The following is a 21,420-nucleotide window of genomic DNA, read 5'->3' on the forward strand; positions in this document are numbered from 1 at the left end:
TAATAGGTGTCTCCACAGACCTGCCCCACCCCCTTCACTGCCCTTCCTTCAGGCTCAGAGGTCATCACCTCTCCAGGTATGCCTTCCCAACCTCTCAGGGGGCCACACTTTTCAGTCGCAGTTTTATACTGATTGATGTAATAATCTGATTAAACACAAGTTTCCACGTAGAATGTAATTTCTCATGAAGGCAGGGACCATGCTTCTTCACTATCATAGCCTAGTTATCACCAACAGTGATACCTGTTGATACCCCTGGTGATAATAGGCACTGCTGGTAATGATTTGAACATGTTTGGACACTTGGCACACCTCACTTCTCTTGGCTCAATCAAAATAAAAATTTACTGAACAAGAACTAGGCGCCAGACATGCCCCTTATTGCTTAAGCAGCTTGTGGCCTGGGGAGGAAAGACAGGCATGAAACAAGTGACTACAAGTATAAGTTTTACAAAGGGGCATTTGAGTAAGCCACGGAGGCACAGAAGAAGGGGTGCAGGTCTCGTCTGGGGGGGGGGGTTGGTCAGTGAAGGCTTCCCTGCATAATGCATAAGGAACATTTGAACTGAGGTGAGGATGAGTGGTTTCCCTGGCGGCTCAGATGGTAAAGAATCTGCCTGTAATGCAGGAGACCTGGGTTCCATCCCTGGGTCTGGAAGATCCCGTGGAGAAGGGAATGGCAATCCACTCCAGTATTCTTGTCTGGAGAATCCCATGGATAGAGGAGCCTGGCAGGCTGCAGTCTTCGAGGTCGCAAAGAGCTGGACACCGCTGAGTGGCTAACACTGAGGGCAAGCAGAACAGGCCATAGGGAGCCGTCCGGGTAGCGGTCAAGGTGAACTTCAGATGACAGGGCTATTTAATGGGCAAGTAGGGAGCACTCAGTTCAGCCTAAGTCTCTATCCTCTCAAGTGGTTGGCTGAGATGACCTGTGCTGACCTGGAGGCTGGGTGGGGTCCAGAGGGCGGACGATGCACTAAACAGGAAGCGGGCGGGAGGGGGGCTTGTGCATGGGTACCTCTCAGGGCTCCTCCTCTGACTCAGACATCACAGGAGAGGCTGTGAATTCAGCACCACCCCCAGCACTCTTGTCAGAGCAATATTAAACATCATCACCATGAGCGGTTTTGATTCATTTCTTTATTAATATAGAAAAGGAGCCCAAGGCAGCTGGACCAGTAGTACAAAGCACCAGGAGTTAATACTATTCTGGTGAAGAGTTGGCTTTACAAAAGTGAAGAAGTAGGTGGGAGCGACCCTAGTTCTGGGGCCAGGCCCCGCCTACTGCCCAGAACCAGCCCTCGGGAGAGAGTGACAGGTAGGTCGGGGACAGATGAGCTGGAGACCAGAAGGACAGGCAGCAGGGATGGAGGACCAGGCAGTGAGAACCATCCTGTGGCTGATGAGGACAGGGAACTACTGGCTAGAGGATCCCCACTGGACCCTGGGCAGAGGTTCATGTGAGCAGGCAAGAAAACCCTGCAGATACTAGAGAGGATGGGGATCCAGACTCAGCTTGGGGTCGAAGGGCCTTCCCTTCTCTCCATCAGGGGTCACTGTTCTCAGTACTACGGGTGGGGCTTCAGGGCCCAAGGCACAGAGGGAGGCCCAGAGGCCTCCCAGTGGGAGAAAGAAGGGGCAGGGAAGGAAGCACTTGAGTGTTCCCAGCTTAGGCAGCCAGGGCTGAGACACAGAGCAGGAAAACAGAATCCCCGTACAGTGAGGCTGGAATGTGCAGCCAGGTGGGCTTATCCTCGGCCAGGACTAGCCCCGTGGCCTCGATGCCTGCCTCAAACCTTAGCAAACAGAGTCTGCCAGGGGCCCTGAGCTGTTTCTCCATGGACCAGCCATGCCTTGCCCTGCTCTTTGCCTCCTCTGCTAACGAGAGCTTTGGATGTGACTTCTTAGGTCACAGGAGCTCCAGGACCTGCTCTTGGTAGTTAAGTGGGAACCAGCCCCAATCAGCCCTGAACAGAACTGGCATGGGTTGGGGGGCCAGGGGTGATGAAGGAGGAAGATGTCCTGCATGGAGCCTCCCTCCTTCCCCTGCAGACACACTCCAAACCTGGGCAAAGAGCCTCTCCTTTGTCCGGGAGAAGCAGCTGCCCTCCCTTGGCACAGGGGGACGTGGCTTGGTGCAGTCCCTTCACAACCGCCCCCCGGTGATACCGGCATGGAGAGAATGGGGTGGCACTCTACAACCCTTCATGTTCCTCCCCGGGGTGGGGAGCTCAAGGCCTCTTGTGGCTTTCGCCTCCAGCCTTCAGTGTGGGGTCATCGTGCTCTTTCTTCTTCTGTGGCCCTGCCCTGGGGACAGCCTGAGACTCCGCCTGGCTGGCACATGTTAGTCAGTGAGGAAAGGACAGAGGGGTAAGTAAGGAGACAGGAAGGTGAGAGCAACTCTCTGGCTTTCTCCTCGTCCTCCAGGAAGAGCAGCTCAATCGACTGAGTCGCAGATCTCCTCCACCACCGCGTTGAAGATGTGCGGCTGGTCTGCGTACACGTGATGCGAGGCACCCTCGATCTCCTATGGAGGGAGGACCCCACCAGAGGCAGGATGGCCCTTTATTCAAGGCACTGGAAAGCTGCCACACCATTTCTTTTTCTTGTAAACCTGTTTGCCTGTTGCCTGTAAGCACGTATTTTATCTAAGAAAACTGTCTACCTTTCTCCCCACATCTTGGCACTTCCCAGTGGCAACCAGTGAATCCCAATGTCTCATCCTTATTGCTCCTATGGTACCTGATTGTATCTTTCCTTTCACGCTAGTCCCACCATGCTCATGTCATCCACAGGTTCGATATCCAGGGCTCCTGAGGCACCAGACTAAGTAAGCACGAAGTGAAAATCCTTCAGTCGTGTCCAACTCTTTGTGATCCCATGGACTATAGCCCACCAGGCTCCTCTGTCCATGGACTTCTCCAGGCAAGAATACTGGAGTGGGTAGCCATAAGTAAGCACACTCCTTAGCAAGTGAAGGTGGAGGCAGGAGAATGGAGGAAAGGCTCCTTGGCAGCCTCTATTGTACCCAGCTCTGATTTGGAGTGAGAATTACAGGGGAAGAGGAGCAGCATGCTCCCTATGCCTGACTACTGGACAAGAACTTGCCTTTTAGCTTGACTGGCTACACAGAAGTGAGGAACCTTGAATTACGATATTACAGAGAGCCAACCCTTTCAAATTCATGACCCGATCTCAACCTTTCCACTCCTCTTTCTCCCTGACTCGCCCATCACCCTTCGCTACCTGGTCTCGGAGCTACACTGAGTTAATCACCATGTGCTGCATGTTGCGAGATTCCCACCTCAGTCTGTCCCCTCTGGTGGCAACGTACCAAGTCTCGGACGTAGGAATCCGGCCGCTGCAGTTTCACCTTTTTTCCCGTGCTGGTGTCTATCCAGGTGTTGGCCCCATAGATCATGGTGATGGGCACATCTTTTCGAATCAGGTGAATTCGCTCTAACATGGGGCGCCGGGCCCAGCCGAAGGACTCCATCATGGCTTTGAATGCCGTCTCCCCACTGGAAAAGCCAAACAGGTGAGGCGATGAGTAAATGCCACAGCATAAAATGTCAATTTGTGGGTCTCTCCGAGGCTTGGGCAGTATCTTTGGCATCTTTTTGTTTACCTCAGAGCCCAGCACTAGGCTCATTAAATATTAGGAAGATGACGAGACAGGACTGTATCTCCAGAGGGTCCGGACACAGATGAGGTAGGAGGGACACACTTGTGAAAACCCCAAGGCACTGAGGATTGTCCACTAGCATAGCAGGTTAATATGTATTTAACAGCTATTGATGTGGCAGCTCTGGGCGGAGGGTGGGCACATATGAACAAGACGCATGCAGTGCCTGCCCTCCCGGAGTTCCCATTTTCCTCATCCTTCAGGCATTACATAATGAACTACAGAATTAACTTAACTTCACATTTCCCAAGAATTATGAAAGGGTGGTGGAGTTCTAGGAGAACACAGACTAGGGAGTTGGCTGGCTGGGGCTGGAGGGGAGGGTCAAAGAGTTCCTTGAGGTGGGCTCTGAAGGGCAAGAACTACAGAAGCACAGAGGGTTAACTGAGGAGACTGGGGAATGAGACGTCAGTCTTGCGAGGACCCAGGGGGAGCAGCAGTTTGTGCTACCTGAAAAGCAATGGCGGCCAATCTAATCTACTTTGCTCCCTGGTCTTTCAGAGATCGTGTCGGGAGGGATCTGCAAGGCTGGAGGGGAAGGCAGCTGTCTGGACGGCTCTGTCACTTCTGTGGGAAGCAGGAAAGGCTGGGGTGACTGGCACCCAGCAGGCTTGGTCTGTTCGGGGGTTATGTCCCCAGTCTCCTTAGCATCCCTGAGATGAAGGGGAGCCTGAGTTCTGCACAGGGCACCAGAAAGAGTCCTTTCCTAAGACACTGCAGCACGGTGGAACAGTCATGGACTCTGGAGTCAGAGAGACATACCTGCAAATCCTGGTTCTACTTTCTTAGCAAGTCGTGGAACCAGAATACACCTTAGTTCTCTCATCTACAAACTGGAGAGAAATTGTACCCACTTTTTGAGGTCATTATGGGGAAAATGAAAATATGTACAAAGCCCCAAGTTTAATGAAGCGAAGTAGGTATCCCACCCCCCAGATATTATTCTTTTGCTAAATTATGTTTTCCAAGGGAATGGTAACAGTTACCATGAACTCAAGATTACAACTCAAAAAGACTCAGGGGCTTATAAAACTGAGTGATGGTGTTTGGAGGAAGCGGCTGGTTATCACCAACATCATCTCTGCTTCTTCCAGGACCTGAGTGAGTTGTGTGACTACCTACTCTGTGGCTTAGACGGGAGGCCATTCATTATACTGAAGAGGACTGAGGCTGGGAAACGCTCTCAGGAAAGGACTAGGGGTGGGCCTGCAAGGCCTCAGAGGGTATGAGACTGGCACCAAGCCCAGTTGAGAGGGGTCACGAGCAGGAAGCTGATTCGACTATCGAACTGAGTTTCTAGACTGCTGTTTAAGCAGGGCCCTTCCATCAGTTGAGCTTCTGAGGAATGCTGGATGGACAGTTCCCACGCTGCCTGAAAGCAGTCTGAATTTGAGGTTAATGCTCAGACAGTGCTATTGGAATGCAAAGTCCCCGTTGCTTCACAGCTTCGGACTGAACAGGCCTGAAATGAGGCAGGGCAATGCTGCTGCTCCCAGTGATCTTGGCTTGCCTGCGATGCCTCCCAGCAGCTTGGGGTGAAGTCCCCACAGAGGTGGTGCCTCATGGTATCAGCAGCTCACATGGCACTGCCCAAGGGAAGATCACCTCCCTGACTCCGCCCTGGCTGGTGGCTGCCAAGACTGCGGATCACAGGGTACGGGCCAGGGGCCCACTGTCTGAGTTGTCACAAACATCAGCTTGTTGAGTTCTGGGGATATCCTCAATTCTCCAAAAGACAGAAAAGGCATTAAGGCATTCCTATCCCAACAGTAAGTATTTCAAGGTGCACAAACATTAAGTTTTAAAATGTATAGTCTTTCCATCAGCAATTCTATTTGTAGAAATGTAGCCTAGAGGTACGGTCAGACGTGTGCCAAGGAAGATATACAAGGAGGCTCTCTGAAGCAATATCACATGATATCTCAGACAGAAAATAACAAGAAAATGAGGGAATTACAAGTCTGGGACAGGAGAGGACTTGCTTTCTTTCTTTTCCTTTACAAAAATACCATGTTCATAATACTTCTTCAGTTAAAAAAAAAAAAAATCTTTGCAAATGTTTTCCAGACTCTTTGCCTGTCAGGCCAACTGCTTACTTCCAGGGAAGAGTAAGGGTCTTCCTCTATAGAGACAGGTGGTATGTTTAATTAATCTATTATCTTCTCCATCCCTTTTTGCCTATCCCTGGGGAAATCTCTGGAAATAAGCACACCTGCTAATGCCTACATTCCTCTAACGGGATGAGAGCTCTGTGGAAGAAGAAAATACAGCACAGACTGATCTTGGGATAGTTCTGGAGTTTTCCAGCAGCTGGAGTTTTAGGTCCAAACCCATTGACGTTGAGCTGACTCCCAGAGCTGCCCTCACCTGGGATTCTGTGCATTGCAGTGGTAGATATACTCTGATATAGTATCATCATCAAAGAAGTCTGCAAACTTGCGCTTGAAGTCCGGTCGGAATCGCTGTACCAGGCCGGGCCCTAGGAGGGAACAGAATGTGGAGGGGCCAGTTTGAGTGGGGAGGAAAGACTCCTGTCATTGTATGTTTTAACAACTTTAACCAAACATTATTTCTCTTAAGGGTTTGTTTGCTTTGTAAACTTAAGGTTATAGTGACAGAGCATGTTAAGTCTTTTGGGAAGCTCCAGGTAATTACAAATGAGAGTCAGTTAGTTGCCAAAGAATTTGGACAGTCTAAGGTCACTGAGGAACCAGATTATTTGCAGCTCAATGAAATCCCAAGATCCTTTCCTCCAAGGATCACAAGCCCCACAAGAGTCCATGGTTGAGATGCTTTGCTTTTATGGTCTGAGCTATGTTCTCTTTCTCCCTGAGAGCATGTATGGCCTTTTAATCTTCTGAAGGTAGTGGATGAAACTAAGAGCCCTCTCAGGTTCAGGCCTGTAACAGAATACAAGTGATGAGGTAAACCTAACACTGGCATCTCAGACTCAGGGCAAAGTTTTAGAGAAATCTGTTCCTTCCACCTTTCTTTAAATAGTCCATACACAAGCAGTTTAGGGCACTTGAAACACACTGTAAAAATTGGGCCTACTCAGCAGCTTCTGGCCTCTCTCTCTCTCTTCCAGTCTGCTCTCTCTGTGTGAGGAGGGGTGAGAGGGAGGCATGGCAGGATCCCCTGGGCACCAGCCCTCCTCCATGGCTGCCAGCCACCTGCCCCTACCTACTAGCTCTGATGTCTATGCATGGTGCCGGCCAGAGGCAAGTCCCGAAATGGGGACAGTGGTTAGAACAGGGCTCCTGCCTGGAGGACTATGGAAGGTCTGCTGGAGTGCACAGCGCTGGGTACCCTAAGAAGACCAGTCCTCTGCCCATTTTGTACCCTTTGGCACCTGTGTCTCCTGTTTTCCTTCCTTTCTCCCCAGACTCCTACCTTCTGCTCAAATGCTCACTTTTCTCTTTTACCCAGAGTCATTCTGTTTCTCTTGATGGGCCTAGAGAGACAACTCTTATTCGGCCACTAGCAATTAACTCCTAATAATTGGCTGCTGAACATTACTGTGTATATATAAGCCATCAGTGCAAGACAGAGGGTCGCCCACCTTTACCATAAAGGGAAGCTGGTTTTACTTCATTAAAAGGCTCCTCTCCAGACAGGAAGGTGCCGGCAGTGTGAGGTCAGAAGCCTGGGGCCTACTAAATCTATGCACTCTGGCTGCCCCACCTCCTTGCTCCCTTCACTCACAGGATTTGCTAACAGCTACTAAGTGGGGATGTGGTGTCTGACTGGGGTAGGGCATGGTGTAGAGGGGCTTGCCTGCCCCTGTAGGTGATGCTGGAGGCTCTGGTTCTGACCTCTCCTGGAAGCAGATGCTGGGTGAGCTGCAGAGATGGGATCTATAGTGACCACGCTGAAACACCAACAGCTGCCCCAAACCCACACATGTAGCATAAAAGCTCAGCAGAGGAAGAGTCGCCTCGTAACCCCTTTCTCTCTCTTTGGGGCACAGAGTACAAGTTCTGCTCCATCTGTCCCTTGAATAGAAAAGATTTTTCCATGCAGATGAAGGGGGGGAAAAAAACCTTCTGAAACTGCCAACCAAGACATCTGGTCCAGATGAACAGCTTTAAATAATAATGCTAGGCTTATTCCCATTTTTCATGACCAAAAGGGGATGGTGAGAGTCCAGACACAGGGGGGCTTCTAGAATGGGACAGTTGTGGTTGGAGGAGAGTTTCTTCATCTGCAGGCTACTCACCCCAGGGCCCAGCGACTCGAAGAACAGCCAGTGGATTGGAACGCCCTAGGACAGAGGCCACAGCCTTGACCCAGGTCGGGGGTGCACGGATCTGACTGGGGTCAGTTGGTCGGAGGGGAAAGCCCCATGGGTCCACCAGGATGAGGTGTTTAACTCTAAAGTAGGAAAAGGGAGAAGACAAGTTTTCTTTGCTTGAAGGTACCATAGACCTTAAGTTGCCCAGGAAGAGAACAACTGGAAATGGGTAATGGAAGATTCCCAGCAAGGCACTGTTGTGATGGAGACAGGTGGCTCCTCCTTACCTGTCAGGGTACTTGATCGAGTAGGAAGTGGCCAGGAATCCTCCCAGACTGTGCCCTAGGAGAATCATACTGGGGATCCCCATGCTCTCCCGCCACGTTTCTATTGAGGTCACAAACTCGTCCTCGGCCCCCTCTGGATCCCTCGGGAACGTTGGCCTCGAGCTTCGCCCGAAGCCTAGCAGATCGAAGGTATGTAGCGTGCGGCGGGTGCTCAGTGAATCCATGTTGAGGATCCAGAGGCCCACGCCGCCCCCGAAGCCGTGCACCATCACCAGTGGGGTGCGGTCCCTGAGCTCAGGGCTCACTGTCACTGTCCAGATCTTGTTCTGGTTTGGGAGGGACACATATCGAGCCAGGAACTTGTTCTGGAGGCCTGGGGAGAGGGGGTGCAGGGCAGAGGGATAAGACTGTGTGCTGACTGTATCATCTTTTTGCTTGGACTCCCACTTTTTAGCTCTTTCTCATCCCCAAACCCTTCCTGGCCTCTCTCACCTTTCCTTTTACGACTCTCTAATCATACAGCCTAAGAGTTCAACTCCAAGTACATTTTGTAGATGTCTAGTGTTAGTAGTCTTAATTGCTCAGTCGTGTCTGACTCTGCCACCTCATGAACTGTAGCCTGCCAGGCTCCTCTGTCATTGGATTCTGCAGGCAAAAATACTGGAGTGGATTGCCATTCCCTTCTCCAGAGGATCTTCCTGACACAGGGACTGAACCTGGGTCTCCTGCATTGCAAGCAGATTCTCTACCGTTTGAGCTACAGGGAAGATCCTTGTAGATGTCTAATCTGTAGGCATTAAGAGGGGCCATCATGTTCCCTGGGCTCCCTTTGGGTCCAGGGCAGAAGTGACCCCACAGAGCTCTGGCATTCATCACTCTTGTACTTGTATATGCCTGGGGCTTGATCGAGGGAGAGTGTGTCCTCACTGAGGGTATCTGGGAGGGTCAAGCCAGGTCCCTCTTAGGGAAAGATGAAGGTGGGCAGTGTTTGCTCTGCCAGCGTGAAGGCAGTCACACAACAGAGCACCTGAGGTAAGTCGTATGGATTTCAGACAGAGGCTTGAAAACTGACTGTTCTGTGGCTGTACTTACTCAGGCTCATAAGAGAGAGGGTAGCTATGGCTAGGGCAGAGGGTGCAGGGCAGGAAAGATCATATGAGAAATATGGGAAGATGGGGCCCAAGGGTCTTGTTTGAGTTGGTGGCTGCTGGTGCTCCTAGGGGGATGCCCTGGCCCCACAGAACACTGCCTAGGAGAACAGGCAGTGGGAGTGCCCAACTACTCTGGTACCTGGATGATGGGGAGGGGCAGCTTATTGGGCAGAATACAAGGAACAGTACTATTAGAGAATATAGGATTGCTGGTCCTTGGCTAGGAAGGTGGAAACTCTAAGAAGTGTTTGACGAGAAAGGGAGAGATGGAAAAAGAATAAGAGAAGCAAGAAGTGAATGTGTATTTGTACACATTGCGTATTATAGCTGGTACAGGGTTTGAGGTGAAGTTGTAGGCTGTGGCAGAAACCAGCATGCTGGACAGCGTGGGAGATGTTAAGGGACCGCTATCATAGAATGTGCACAAATTGCTTCCCTCCAATCATGGACATCCCTTCCTTCTACATTGAGCATTGTCAACTAGGAATCAGTGGGCTCACTGGGCCAGGCTCTGGGAAGACCCTGTATTCTGGGGCTCCCGAGGGAGGTGGCACAAGCCACCTTCTACTTACACTGGAGGATCCTGGCTTCTACATTCTTCAGTTGAGACATGGAAGTGGGGCGCCAAGTGGGCAGCCAGCTGCTCAGCCAGCCTTGAGGCCTGGGACAGGAACACACAGAGACATTCACTAGCAATACTGCAAACATTGATACCCCCAGTCTTGCTGGCAGTTACAAAAGAGTTATCAGGGTGCAGGGCGTTTCCCAGGCTCAGGAAACCGCCCCTGTGGCAATCAGCAATTCCCTGGCTGCCTGATAAACTGTTACTCTTCTCTGGTAAATGGTTATTAGCAACAACATACCCTTTGTTTCAACAGATACTCAGAATACTATGTGTACAGCACTTTACAGTTTATAAAGCCCTTTCACTTTTTAAAAAAAAAAAAATCTCATTTGAGCTTTACAACTCCCCTTTGTTACTGGTTATTATAATGTTCAAGGAGGTTACGGGGGGGGGGGGGGGATGCCAACTTTTAACTAATGTTTCAGTTCTCCTTTGCCATCCCTAGGACTGTATGTTCCTTTAGAGTAGGACAAATTCCCATGCCACCTGCCCTCCTGGCAGAGTACCAGGGTTGCTGTATGCCTGCTTCCCAGTCCCTGGGAGTCCAGAGCACTCTGTCAGTGGCCAGTGGGGCTCTCAGGCAATCAGTCCAGACTTGAATGATGTGTTGGGATAGGCAGGGAGTAGGAGGAGCGAGGCCTGGGTTCAAACTCAGTTTTGATTCCCTGATAGGACACATGTTGCCTCTGGCCTTGTTTCCAGATTATAAAGTGAGTATAAAGCTCACCACCAATGGCTTGCAGTTTGTTTTCTACTTTACACCCAGGGGACTTTAAGTCATTGCAGGGTACAGGTGGAAAGTACCAGTTTTACAGTAATTTTTTTAAAACCCTAGATTTACGTCATAGTAATGTCATTTATGAGAAGAATGGTGTTGGCCTGATAAATAACCTGTCTTTGAGTATCCAGCTATGAAAGGAATCTCATAAGGTGCCTGGGATAAAACAGATGCTCAGTGAATCGCTTTTGTTATTCCTTTTCCACCCCATATTTCTCTTTCCTTGAACTCTGCCTAGATGAAGTGGATTTCAGGATGGACACTACCAGCTATAGGAAGGGCCTGTAAACATCAGAATAGTCAAGCAGGGACATTCTGTGAAGGAGTGAGGGCAACTGCTACTAATCCCCTCTCGCTACACACTGGGCACCGTGCTGCGTCATTTGAAGTGCAGCATTTTAGATTAGGCTAGTTCCTTAGAAATCTAGTCCAGCCTCTTAATTTAACAGATGAGCAAAGTGATGCCCAAACAGGCCATACATCTAGTTAGAAAAAGAAACAGAACCAGGACCTGGATCTCAAATCCAGGTTTCAGGAATTCCCTGATGGTCCAGTGGTTAGGACTCTGTGCTTTCACTGCTGAGAAACAAGCCCCCCCCCCCCCCAAAAAAAAAAGTCAAATCCAGGTTTCTCCTTGTGTTTCCTCTGGACATTCCAGCCTCAGCTTTTTAAGGTCACACATGGATACTCCAATATACAAGCAGTTTTACACTTGCCTGCTTTCTGAAAGGACGTGTGACCTAAAGCCAGAGGTCAGAGTTCTAATCCTGGCACCACTACTCACCAGCCAGGTGAGTATATATACACACACACACACACACACACACACACACACACACACAATGCCCTTAGCACATTATTTAGCCTTTCTCTGTCTGAGTTTCCTCATCTTTAAAAGGGAGGTAATAATAGTATCTACTTCATAGGGTTGTCATAAAGATCGAATAAATTAAAGCACAGAATAATGCCTAGCACAATACACACTCTCATAAATGTACTTTCCCCTGGCCAGATCATAAACTATCCATATTCTGTGCTTTTCAAGTAGCAAATCTCAGTTACTCAAATCTTAAGAGGTTTGAATTACTGAGGCTGCAGCTGAAACTTGTCCGTCAATGGCTTTAGTCAGATGAGAGCTGTTAGTCTCAATCCTACGAAGACTCAGAACCCTTCAAAAATCCACTGGAATTCATTACAGGCTTGAGTGCGGGCACCAAGACCACAGAATGTTGCTGGTCTTAGGAGACAGACTTTCTCTCCATCCTACAGAGACTGTGACAAGTCGGAGCATGTCATCTGGACCCCACATGGCCTTGTATCTGCCCAAAGTAGCACTCAGGAGAGATGCTGTCCCGAGGAACAGCATCATGGGCTGCTCTGCAGAGATCCTCAGATATCCCGCCTTTCTTCTTCACTGAAAATGCTACCAGTAAAGTGCTGGAAATAGCACCTGGCACACTATCTGCTCAGTACCACTGGGGAGATAAGAAGGCCTGGGGTGGGGAACTGAGACAAGAAGCAAAGTGGCCCCTTAGTCACAAGCTTAGCCTGACTGGGGTGGTCTCATCCCTCTAGGGTCAAGGGATCTTTACCCTGATAGTGGGTGAGGCAGAAGAGGTTCTGTGCTGCGTAAGAAGCCTGTTCTAGACCTCTGTGATATTGGGGTCTAACTTCTTTGGACACTGGATTCTTCATTTGTAAAAAGAAACTGCACTGACTGAAAATCAACTCTAATATTCTGTGTTTCCTTAAGTCATTGTAGATATTTCCTCTTGAAAGCATCATTTTGGAAAGTACCACTCTCCTTGGCAGTTCCTTCAAGCCTGTCACAATGTTATTAGTTTTGCAAGCAGCTCCAAAATGGGGGGAACACGGGATTCAGGAAAGGCCCAGTTCTGGTATAACCCCGGCTTGGGTGGAAGCTGAGTCATTCTCCAAGCAACTTTTCCTTGTTCCTATCAGACGGTGAACTGCTTGCCACACCACCTACAGGTGGCATCCCAAACTTGATGTCATTGAGATCGCGGTAACAAAATCCAAAAGCTCTAATACTGAAACCGTAGCATTAAGGAGATTGTTAATGATGATTAAAAACTATCAACTAGGATTGCTGGTGAATTAAGCGCCTCGCTGGGCGAAAGCTAAAGGAACTTGCAAGCCTATTAACCCAGACCAATCCCAGCCCAGGGGAGCCCTCTCTCCGCTTTCCAAGCCTTCGCATTGCGGGGCTAAGCGATGCTCTTCCCACACCTCCGACTCGCGTTCGGGAGCAAACGCAGACTAGCAGCAGAGCTGGCTGCTACCCCCGCACCCGCGTTCACACACGCTTGCTTTGAGGGATCTGAGACATCACCACTAAATCTAATCCCAGGGTGCAGGCACTAGAGGGGAGCGAGGAATGATCGCCGAGACTAAAGTGGAAAGTGAGAATCGCCGGGCTGCAGGCAAGCGTTATCTTCCATCGTTCCCTCGGCTCTGCGGCCGCAGCTCCTGGGCAAAAGCAAAGCAAGCAGACGCAGCCCGCAGCCCTCCCCGGAAGCCGACCTGGAAACGAAAGGCGGGAAGATGTCTAAAACTGTTCCTCAGCCACAGACAGTCCCAGGTTCACGGCCCCGAGAGAGAGAGAGAGAGAGAAAAGAGACAAGGTTAACTCACTGCTGGTCCAGATCATCGGCCATAGTAAACAAGCCCTGCCGGGTCGAGCTGAGCCAGCCCATCCCTCCGCCTGACGCCAGCACCAGCTGACCCAGAAAAGGGTCGGATAACAAAGTGGGGCGTGGCCAGCGCCGCGGCCGGGGAGGCGGGGTCGCAGGACTCGGGCTGCGCCAGCCGGGACACGTGAGCTGTCTCTGAGCCCCGACCGCAGTCCGGCCACACATTTGGGGACAGCGGGGGAGGTGAGTAGTACTGAAACTACGAGTTCCTCCGTCAAACCTCCATTCTCTGATAAGTAAAAGGTAACAGAATTACCCCTGCACGCTCCCCCACACTCTTCCCTATTACAGACCCCAGCCCCCCAGGTCCTCTCCTTAGCGTTCTTTCTAAGCAGATGCTTAAGATGTTTGTGGACACAGTACCAACGGTGGAATGCTCCTACGAAGGGCCTGGGAGCTTGTGGCCCAAGTAGACTGCTAGATTTTGTAAATAAAACTAGGATGCCTAGTTAACGTTGGATTTCAGATAAACACCAACTACTTTTTTAGAGTAAGTCTGTCCTGTGCAATATTTGGGACATAACTGAGCATCTTGTATTTTATTTGGCCACCCCAACCTTAAGCCACGCCAGCCAAGATGAGCATTCCTCAACCCCGGGGATGTCTTTGGCCCCAGCCTGGTTCTCAGGAACAAGGTGGCTCAACCTCAGGTCTCCGTCAGTTTGGACGATCCCTGCCTCCACTCCCCGCAGGAGGGAAGTTGAAGGACTAACCTGTAAAGCTGGGTCGGTTTTAAGTAGCTGGAATGGCGGCGGGTGGTGAGGGGGAGAGAGGTCCTGATTGGTTTGCTCCGAAGAGGAGCCAAATCTTAAGCTGGCTGGCTCCAGAACTTACCTGAACTGGTTAACTAGGCCCGATGTCTCTGGAACCGGCATCCTCTTTTATTTATTTATTTATTAAATTTATTTATTTATTTTTTCCGGCATCCTCTTGATAAGCTTAAAACCAGACTAGTAGTGGAGGGTGGGAGAATACTGATGCTAGGGTTTGTCAAGATGGGTTTTTTTTTGGCTTGTTTTTTTAGCCTTCCTGTTAGACTCAGGAGAGTCTGGGATTTCTTCTTTCATGTAACACAGTGTTAAACTGATCTGATTATCAAAGGGCAGGAAGTTCAAGAGAATGGGTATTTACTACCCACTGATACTATGTTGAAATAGTATCTACTGTATAGCTCAAGGAACTCAGTGCTCTGTGGTGACCTAGGTGAGAAGGAAATCCAAAAAAGAGGGTATATATGTATACGTATAGCTGGTTCTCTGCTGTACAACAGAGACTAACACATTGTAAAGCAGCAGGTAAAGGCTCCCACTCCCGCATTCTGGCCTGGAGAATCCCATGGACCGTATACTCCATGGGATCAAGTAAAGAATAGAGCACAACTGATGATTGTCACTTTCACATTCCAGTAAAAATTAATTAAAAAAAAGAGAACGGGCATTTTTAGAGCTTGGGGGTCTAGGAATTTGCAAGGTGTGGAGCAAGGTAGTACTAACAAACAAGGACCCGTCTTGTCACTTGTTCTTACCACAGAGTGATCCTAAACCTCAGGATGCATGACCATCATCTGGAGGGCTTGTTTAAAAATTCAAGTTTCCAGGACTTCCCTGGCAGTCCAGTGGTTAAGACTCCATGCTTCCAATGTGGAGTTTGAACCCTGGTTGGGAAACTAAAATCCCCCATGCCTGTGAGGTGCAGCCAAAAAAAAAAAAAAAAAAAAAGTTGCTAAAACCCTACCCTCTGAGATTCTAATTCATTAAGTTTGGTTTGATGCTAATAGCTGCATTTTTAGGAAGCACTTCAGATGCTAAAGTTTGGAAATTAGAAGATAATTTCTAGGGTCAGAATTCTGGGTGCAGGTCAATTTTGGCTTTGCAGCTTATCTGCTACATCATTGTGAGTAAATTATATAGCATCTCTAAATTTTCCTCCTCTGTCTCCTATTTTGTTGTAAGAATTAAGATAATTCAAACATTTAGTACATTTGTTTATGCTAAAAAGTTACTATAATTATTAACTTACCTATTCAAAGCCCAGCATTATGTTAAGCACTAATAACAACATTATCAAAAGTAAAGAAACAGGGACTTCCCTGGTAGTCCAGTGGCTAAGACTCATTTCGTTGCAACAAAAGATCCTGCATTGACGCAACTGGAACCTGATGCAGCCAAATTAATTAATTATAAACACACACACACATACACACAAACCAAGGTGCTAAGTGTTATGAAAAGAGAAATGTTGCCCATAATTTCAATAAACAAAGAATATTACCTGCTGTTCCGGTAAACAATGAATGTTGCCTGCCATCAGGCCATCAGCCAGAGCAACTGCTGGCTGCCCACTCAGCCCACCCCCCCCATGGTGTGCCCTGAAGGGAATTCAGGATGGAGGTAAACAGGAAACTGTCTGTCCTAGATAGTTAAGATGCATATCTAAGGAATAATTCTTATATGTAGTTAAGGACTAAAATCACTAACTTGAGATGTCTAGGTTTTGTGATTTCCATGTTCCACTACATGTCTCCACCCCCTGACACCCCCACCCCCCACCCCCCCATTCCCAGCAAAAACTGCAATATATCCTGGCTCCTCCCTTACCTCTTGGGAGCAGTTCCTCAAGGCAATCTGAGGAAGGTCCCCAAATAAAACTTAACTCTCAACTTTTAATTTGTGCAATTTTTCTCTGATTGACAGTGTCAATGGCTTTTGGAAGCTGTGCCATACAGGATATTCCAGGCTACATCACTGTTAGACAGGTTAATAGAATCTCCCACTTTTCAGAAAACCCGTAAGATGTAGAACTTTTCAGGGTAAGCAGACCTGGCTGAGCGCCAAAATATTGATGGTTTTGAACTGTGGTGTTGGAGAAGACTCTTGAGAGTCCCTTGGACTGCAAGGAGATCCAACCAGTCCATCTTAAAGGAGATCAGTCCTGAATATTCATTGGACAGACTGATGCTGAAGCTGAAACACCAATACTTTGGCCACCTGATGCGAAGAACTGATTCATTTGAAAAGACCCTGATGCTAGGAAAGATTGAAGGTGGGAGGAGAAGCGGACGACAGAGGGTGAGATGGTTGGATGGCATCACCGACTCAGCAGACAAGAGTTTGAGTAAACTCTGGGAGCTGGTGATGGACAGGGAGGCCTGGCGTGCTGCAGTCCATGGGGTCGCAAAGAGTCGGACACGACTGAGCGACTGAACTGAACTCAGCTGATGACCTGGCTGGAACTGATGTCAGATCTCTCTTGACCTCATCTTTTGAGGCAGTGCAGAGGCGTTTGTATTTTGTCTTTGTGTGTCAAACCAGCTCTACTGTAGAGGTTGGTCATGAGTAGGAAACTTCAACATATGGAAAATGCCTTTTATAACTAAAGTTAAGAGATCTCTTAAGATGTCCCTGTTATTGATCTGAACTTGTGTCCACTCGCTGTGCAACAAAGCTAATCTATTGACACTGGGTTGTGATGAAGGAAAGTATAGTGGTTATTGTAGGCTCCCAGCCAGAAGTACAAGTGACTTCTGCTCAGAAGACCTGAACTCCCTGAAGGCTTTCAGGAAAGGGTTATTATTATTATTTTTGAAACTTATTTACTAAAATTTTTAAAGTTGATATATTTTAATAGAAGTACAATTTGATTTACAATGTTGCATTAATTTCTTCTGTACAGCAAAGTGATTCAGTTATACACATACATACATTCTTAAAGGCAACATTTGAGGTGACAGTTACAAGGTGCATGACTTTCTTCTGATTGGTTAGTGGTGAGCTAAAGGATGGGGTTTTAGGAATTTTAATTATCAGCCTTCTGGTTCCAACCAGTCTGGGGTCTATGAGCTTGTGTTCAGCATGTGGTCACCATCCTCCACCTGGATTGGGGTGTCAGTTCCCACAGAACACCTCAAACATAAATGTATATCCTTTGGGGAGGAACCAGAGCTGCTTTAAATTGTTTCTTGACTGCTTGTCCTTTGTTTCTGTGTTCCCTCATCTCCCTAATTAGTAACCACTTGGGTCTGCTCTTGGCCCTCAGAGAAGGCCTAGGAGACCAAAGACTTTTTCTTAAAAATAATTGTATTTATTTATTTATTTTTGGCTCTGCTGGGTCTTCCTTGCTGCTGGGACTTTTCTCTAGTTGGGGCTACTCTTCTTTGCAGTGAACGGACTTCTCATTGCCATGGCTTCTCCTGTTGTGGAGCATCAGCTCCTGGCTTGCGGGCTTCAGTCGTTGTGGCTCATGGGCTCGGTAGTTGCAGTTCCAGGGCCCTAGAACACAGGCTCAAGAGTTGTGGTACAAGGGCCTGTGGGATCTTCCCAGATCAGGGATGAAACCCTTGTCTCCTGCCTTGGCAGGTGGATGGATTCTTTACCACTGAGCCACCAGGGAAGCCACAAAGCCTTTTTCTACAAACAAGAAATGGGACACAGGAGCTTTTGTACCAGGGAGGGTCCTACAGGGCTCTGTTGGGTCTCATCCCCAGAGCTGAGATATCCCAGGGTTAGGCTGAATCTGTTAGAATTACAGTGGAGAAGACTCTCAGGGCCTGCTCTAGACAGGCCTCTGGGGAGAAACACAAGGTACTTGTTTCTCTTTAGCTTCAAGATAAAATACATTGTGTACAAGTGTATCTTTTACCTGTAACATATGTGATACTATGTATGATTAAAGTATGAATATGCTCTTTATGAAGGGAAACTAATTTTTTAACAAACCCTCTTTCCTATGCCTCTAAATCACATTAAATTTTCCAGAAAAAAAAATAAAATTTTTTTTTTCCAGAAATAGGTGGAACTGATGACCTGATAGCTCATGCCTGCCAGGGATAGATTGTTCTTTGGTTTCAAATGGGTGTCATTGCCTTTTGAATGAACTATAAATAAGGTCTGACCCTCAGATTAAACAAAGAAAGTGAGTAAAATGGCTCTAAAGTCGCTCTCTCCAATATGATAGCCATTAGCCACATGTGGCTACTTAGATTTGAATTAATAAAAAAATCAAAATTCCTTAGTCATTCCTTAGTCACCTACATTCCTTGAAATGTAGCTAAAGAGCTACATTTCAAGCACCCAGCAGCCACCCACATGTGTCTAGTAGCTATCATATACTGCATGGCACAGAGGCTTTTTTATCATCACAGAAAATTCTATCGGACAGTGTTGCTCAAGCAGTGATGATTTCAGTCCCATGTTATGGAGAGTGGCCCTTGGAAAGGACTGTATGGTAAACTCTCTTATGGGTGTCAGGGAGGAAGCAAGATTGAGGGGTTCTCTTTATGGAACTCTCTAAGACTCGAAGGGAAGAAAATGAAAGGAGCTTGTAAAGTTATTCTGTTCCATCAGGGACTACAAGGGCAGTTATGTTGGGATGAAGTGATATGGGCTTACTGAAGCTCTTTGCTGCTGTACTAGGGCTTAGATCAGAAACTTGATACTTGAGAAATTTGACTTTGTGCTGTTTGCAATTAGATTCCTCAACATTTTTAAAAAAGAAAATAATAACCTATTTACTATATTAGAAAACAAAGTAAAAGAAAAGAAGATTCCTTTTTCTGTACTCAAACAACACTTCTGACACCAAATGTGTGGATTTTCTCATACCAGGCATTTCCCCAATTCTCAGTGGACACCAGCTCAGTGTTCTTAATGTTAACTCAGTTCTGGCACTGACTGCCCTGACCTAGTACAGATGCCACAGGTTAAGGACTCTGTCCCATAAGACTCTCCCCTCCTCCTATTTTAAATGCTAATCTCAAGTTCAAGTTTCACCTCTGATCACCAGCTATAACTTGGAGGTTCCCAAGACCCCCTCCTAAGGTTTGATAACTTACTGCAATGGTTCACAGACTCTAGGAAAACAATTTACTTACTAGTATTAAAGAAGAAACAGGGAATTCCCCGGTAGTCCAGTGGTTAGGACTTCGTGCTTTCACTGCCAAGGATGTAGATTCAGTCCCTGGTTAGGGAACTAAAAAACAAAAACAAAACAAACAAAAAAACTAACCAAACAAAAAAACCCAACAGGTCCAAAATGGAGTCACTTGTGCTAAAACCAATTTCTAATTGGTCAGCGCAGAATTTTCTGTTCAGGACCAATGAGGTGCTTTCCATCCTCCAAAGAAAGTTTAGGTAATTTGTCACAAAGACCCATTTTGTCTCCCATAGGTAGGTTATCTAAACCTGAAATAATCTTTTTAATTATATTTTGCTTTTTTGACTGTACTGAAAGGCAAGCAGGATCTGAGTTCCCTGACCAGGGATCAAACCTCTGCCCCCTGCTGCAGAGAAAGCATGGAGTCTTGAGCACTGGACTACCAGGGAAGTCCTGAAATAATCTTTTTTGTTTATGATTTTCTTGTTTTGTTTATAAAATCCTCTCCCTTTCTGTAACTCTTTGGAGTTCTTCTCTACTAGTAAGTTGGGATGCTGCCTGAGTCATGAGTTGTTCAGTAAAGCCAGTTAGATCTTTAAAATTTACTTTGTTGAATTCTTGCTAACACTAGATTACTGGTTTATTGTAAAAAGATACAATTGAGAAACAGCCATAAGGAAGAGATGCACAGGGTGAGACAATGGGGAAAAGGTACATAACCTCCTTTATCTTTTAGGCTGTGTCACCCTCCCAGCATCTAAATGTAATCAGCAATTCATAAGTTCTCAGAACCCCTTTGGTTAGAGTTTTTTATGGATGCTTTGTTACATAGGCATGATTGATTAAATAATTATCTACTGGTGATTGAATTCAATCTCCAGCCCTTCTCCCCTTACTGGACCTTGAGAAGGAAACGAAAGTTCCAAACTTGGAACCATGTGGTTGGCTCCCCTGGCATCCAGTCTCCATTCTTAGGGGCTTTCCAAAAGTCACTTCATTAATATAAACTCCAGTGTGGTGAAAGGGGCTTGTTATGAAAAACAAAAGACATTCCTTCCACCTTTATTGCTCTGGAGCTATTTCAGAAATGAGACAAAAACAAATATAACAAAAGATACTCCTATTGTTTTTACCACTTAGGGAATAATGAGGGTTGAAAGCTCTGTGCCAGACCCGGAGAACAAATTTGTATTTCTTATTATATCACACTGTTACAAAGAAAGGGGGTTTTGGCCACACTAGGGCCAAAGTTTAAAGGATGGAGCTGTTATGTGCAATAGCAGAGAGAAGAAAAAAAAGGGATTTGAAGGAGAAAGTGAAAATAAAAGGGAAAAGAACTGGAAAACAGACTTTTTCACACAAAGATTGTCTTTAGAAGAGTCTTCTTCTTAGGAAGATATGTGTTTCTTTTGATAAAGAATGTAATTTCTTACCATAGTGAGATACAATGTACATTCATGGCTTTTGTTTATCAGGGGACCTTCTTGACCTTCCACTTTCCCATTGTTTGATGATGTTGAGTGTTTAAGGGTAGCAGAATATGCCACCCCAAACCATGTCACTTTAGTATAGCATTATTTTGAGCTGAAGGCAACTGAGAAGACACAGATACAAGAAAAGTTCTGGACTTGCCTGGTGGTCCAGTGTTAAGAATTGCCTGCCAATGCAGGGGACATGGGTTTGATCCCTGATCCAGGGAGATTTTGCAGGCTGCTGGGCAACTAAGCTGGTGCTCCACAGCTACTGAGCTCACATGCCGTAACCACTGAAGTCTGAATGCCTAAAGCCTCTGTTCCACAACAAGAGAAGCCACCTTAATCAGAAGTTCATGCACCACAATTAGAGAGGAGCCCCCTTTCACCACAACTAGAGAAAGCCTGCGAGCAGCAAAGAAGACCAAGCACAGCCAAAACCAAAAATAAATAATTAAAAATAAAGGTTCTCTGCCCTCCTCTTATTTGCCTAACAGCAGGACAGAAAGGTGTTCCCGCTCCTCTCTCTACTAGGAAGGACAGAAAACTCTTGACCTTATCAGCCCAGAGAGGGCACCAGAGGAATCTACATAACAAACTTTA

At 47.3% G+C, this 21,420-nt stretch overlaps 1 protein-coding gene across 2 annotated transcripts; it reads right to left on the reverse strand.

The window, feature by feature from the left end:
* Positions 1-1,123: 1,123 nt before the first annotated feature.
* On the reverse strand, positions 1,124-13,498 carry ABHD4 (abhydrolase domain containing 4, N-acyl phospholipase B). Of its 2 annotated transcripts, none has more exons than XM_065940794.1 (7): positions 13,416-13,498; positions 9,930-10,018; positions 8,207-8,579; positions 7,905-8,059; positions 6,053-6,164; positions 3,335-3,521; positions 1,124-2,527 (listed from the first exon to the last, which is right to left on the reverse strand). In XM_065940794.1, exons 1-7 carry the CDS (start codon positions 13,475-13,477, stop codon positions 2,438-2,440), a joined length of 1,068 nt encoding a protein of 355 aa, XP_065796866.1. In that variant the 5' UTR covers positions 13,478-13,498; the 3' UTR covers positions 1,124-2,437. The 2 variants fall into 2 exon arrangements, with proteins under 2 accessions (XP_065796866.1, XP_065796867.1); XM_065940795.1 differs by lacking the exon at positions 13,416-13,498 and adding an exon at positions 13,305-13,352.
* Positions 13,499-21,420: the final 7,922 nt, after the last annotated feature.

This window comes from Muntiacus reevesi, chromosome 7 (genome assembly GCF_963930625.1).
Source record: "Muntiacus reevesi chromosome 7, mMunRee1.1, whole genome shotgun sequence".
Classification (NCBI taxonomy): domain Eukaryota; kingdom Metazoa; phylum Chordata; class Mammalia; order Artiodactyla; family Cervidae; genus Muntiacus; species Muntiacus reevesi.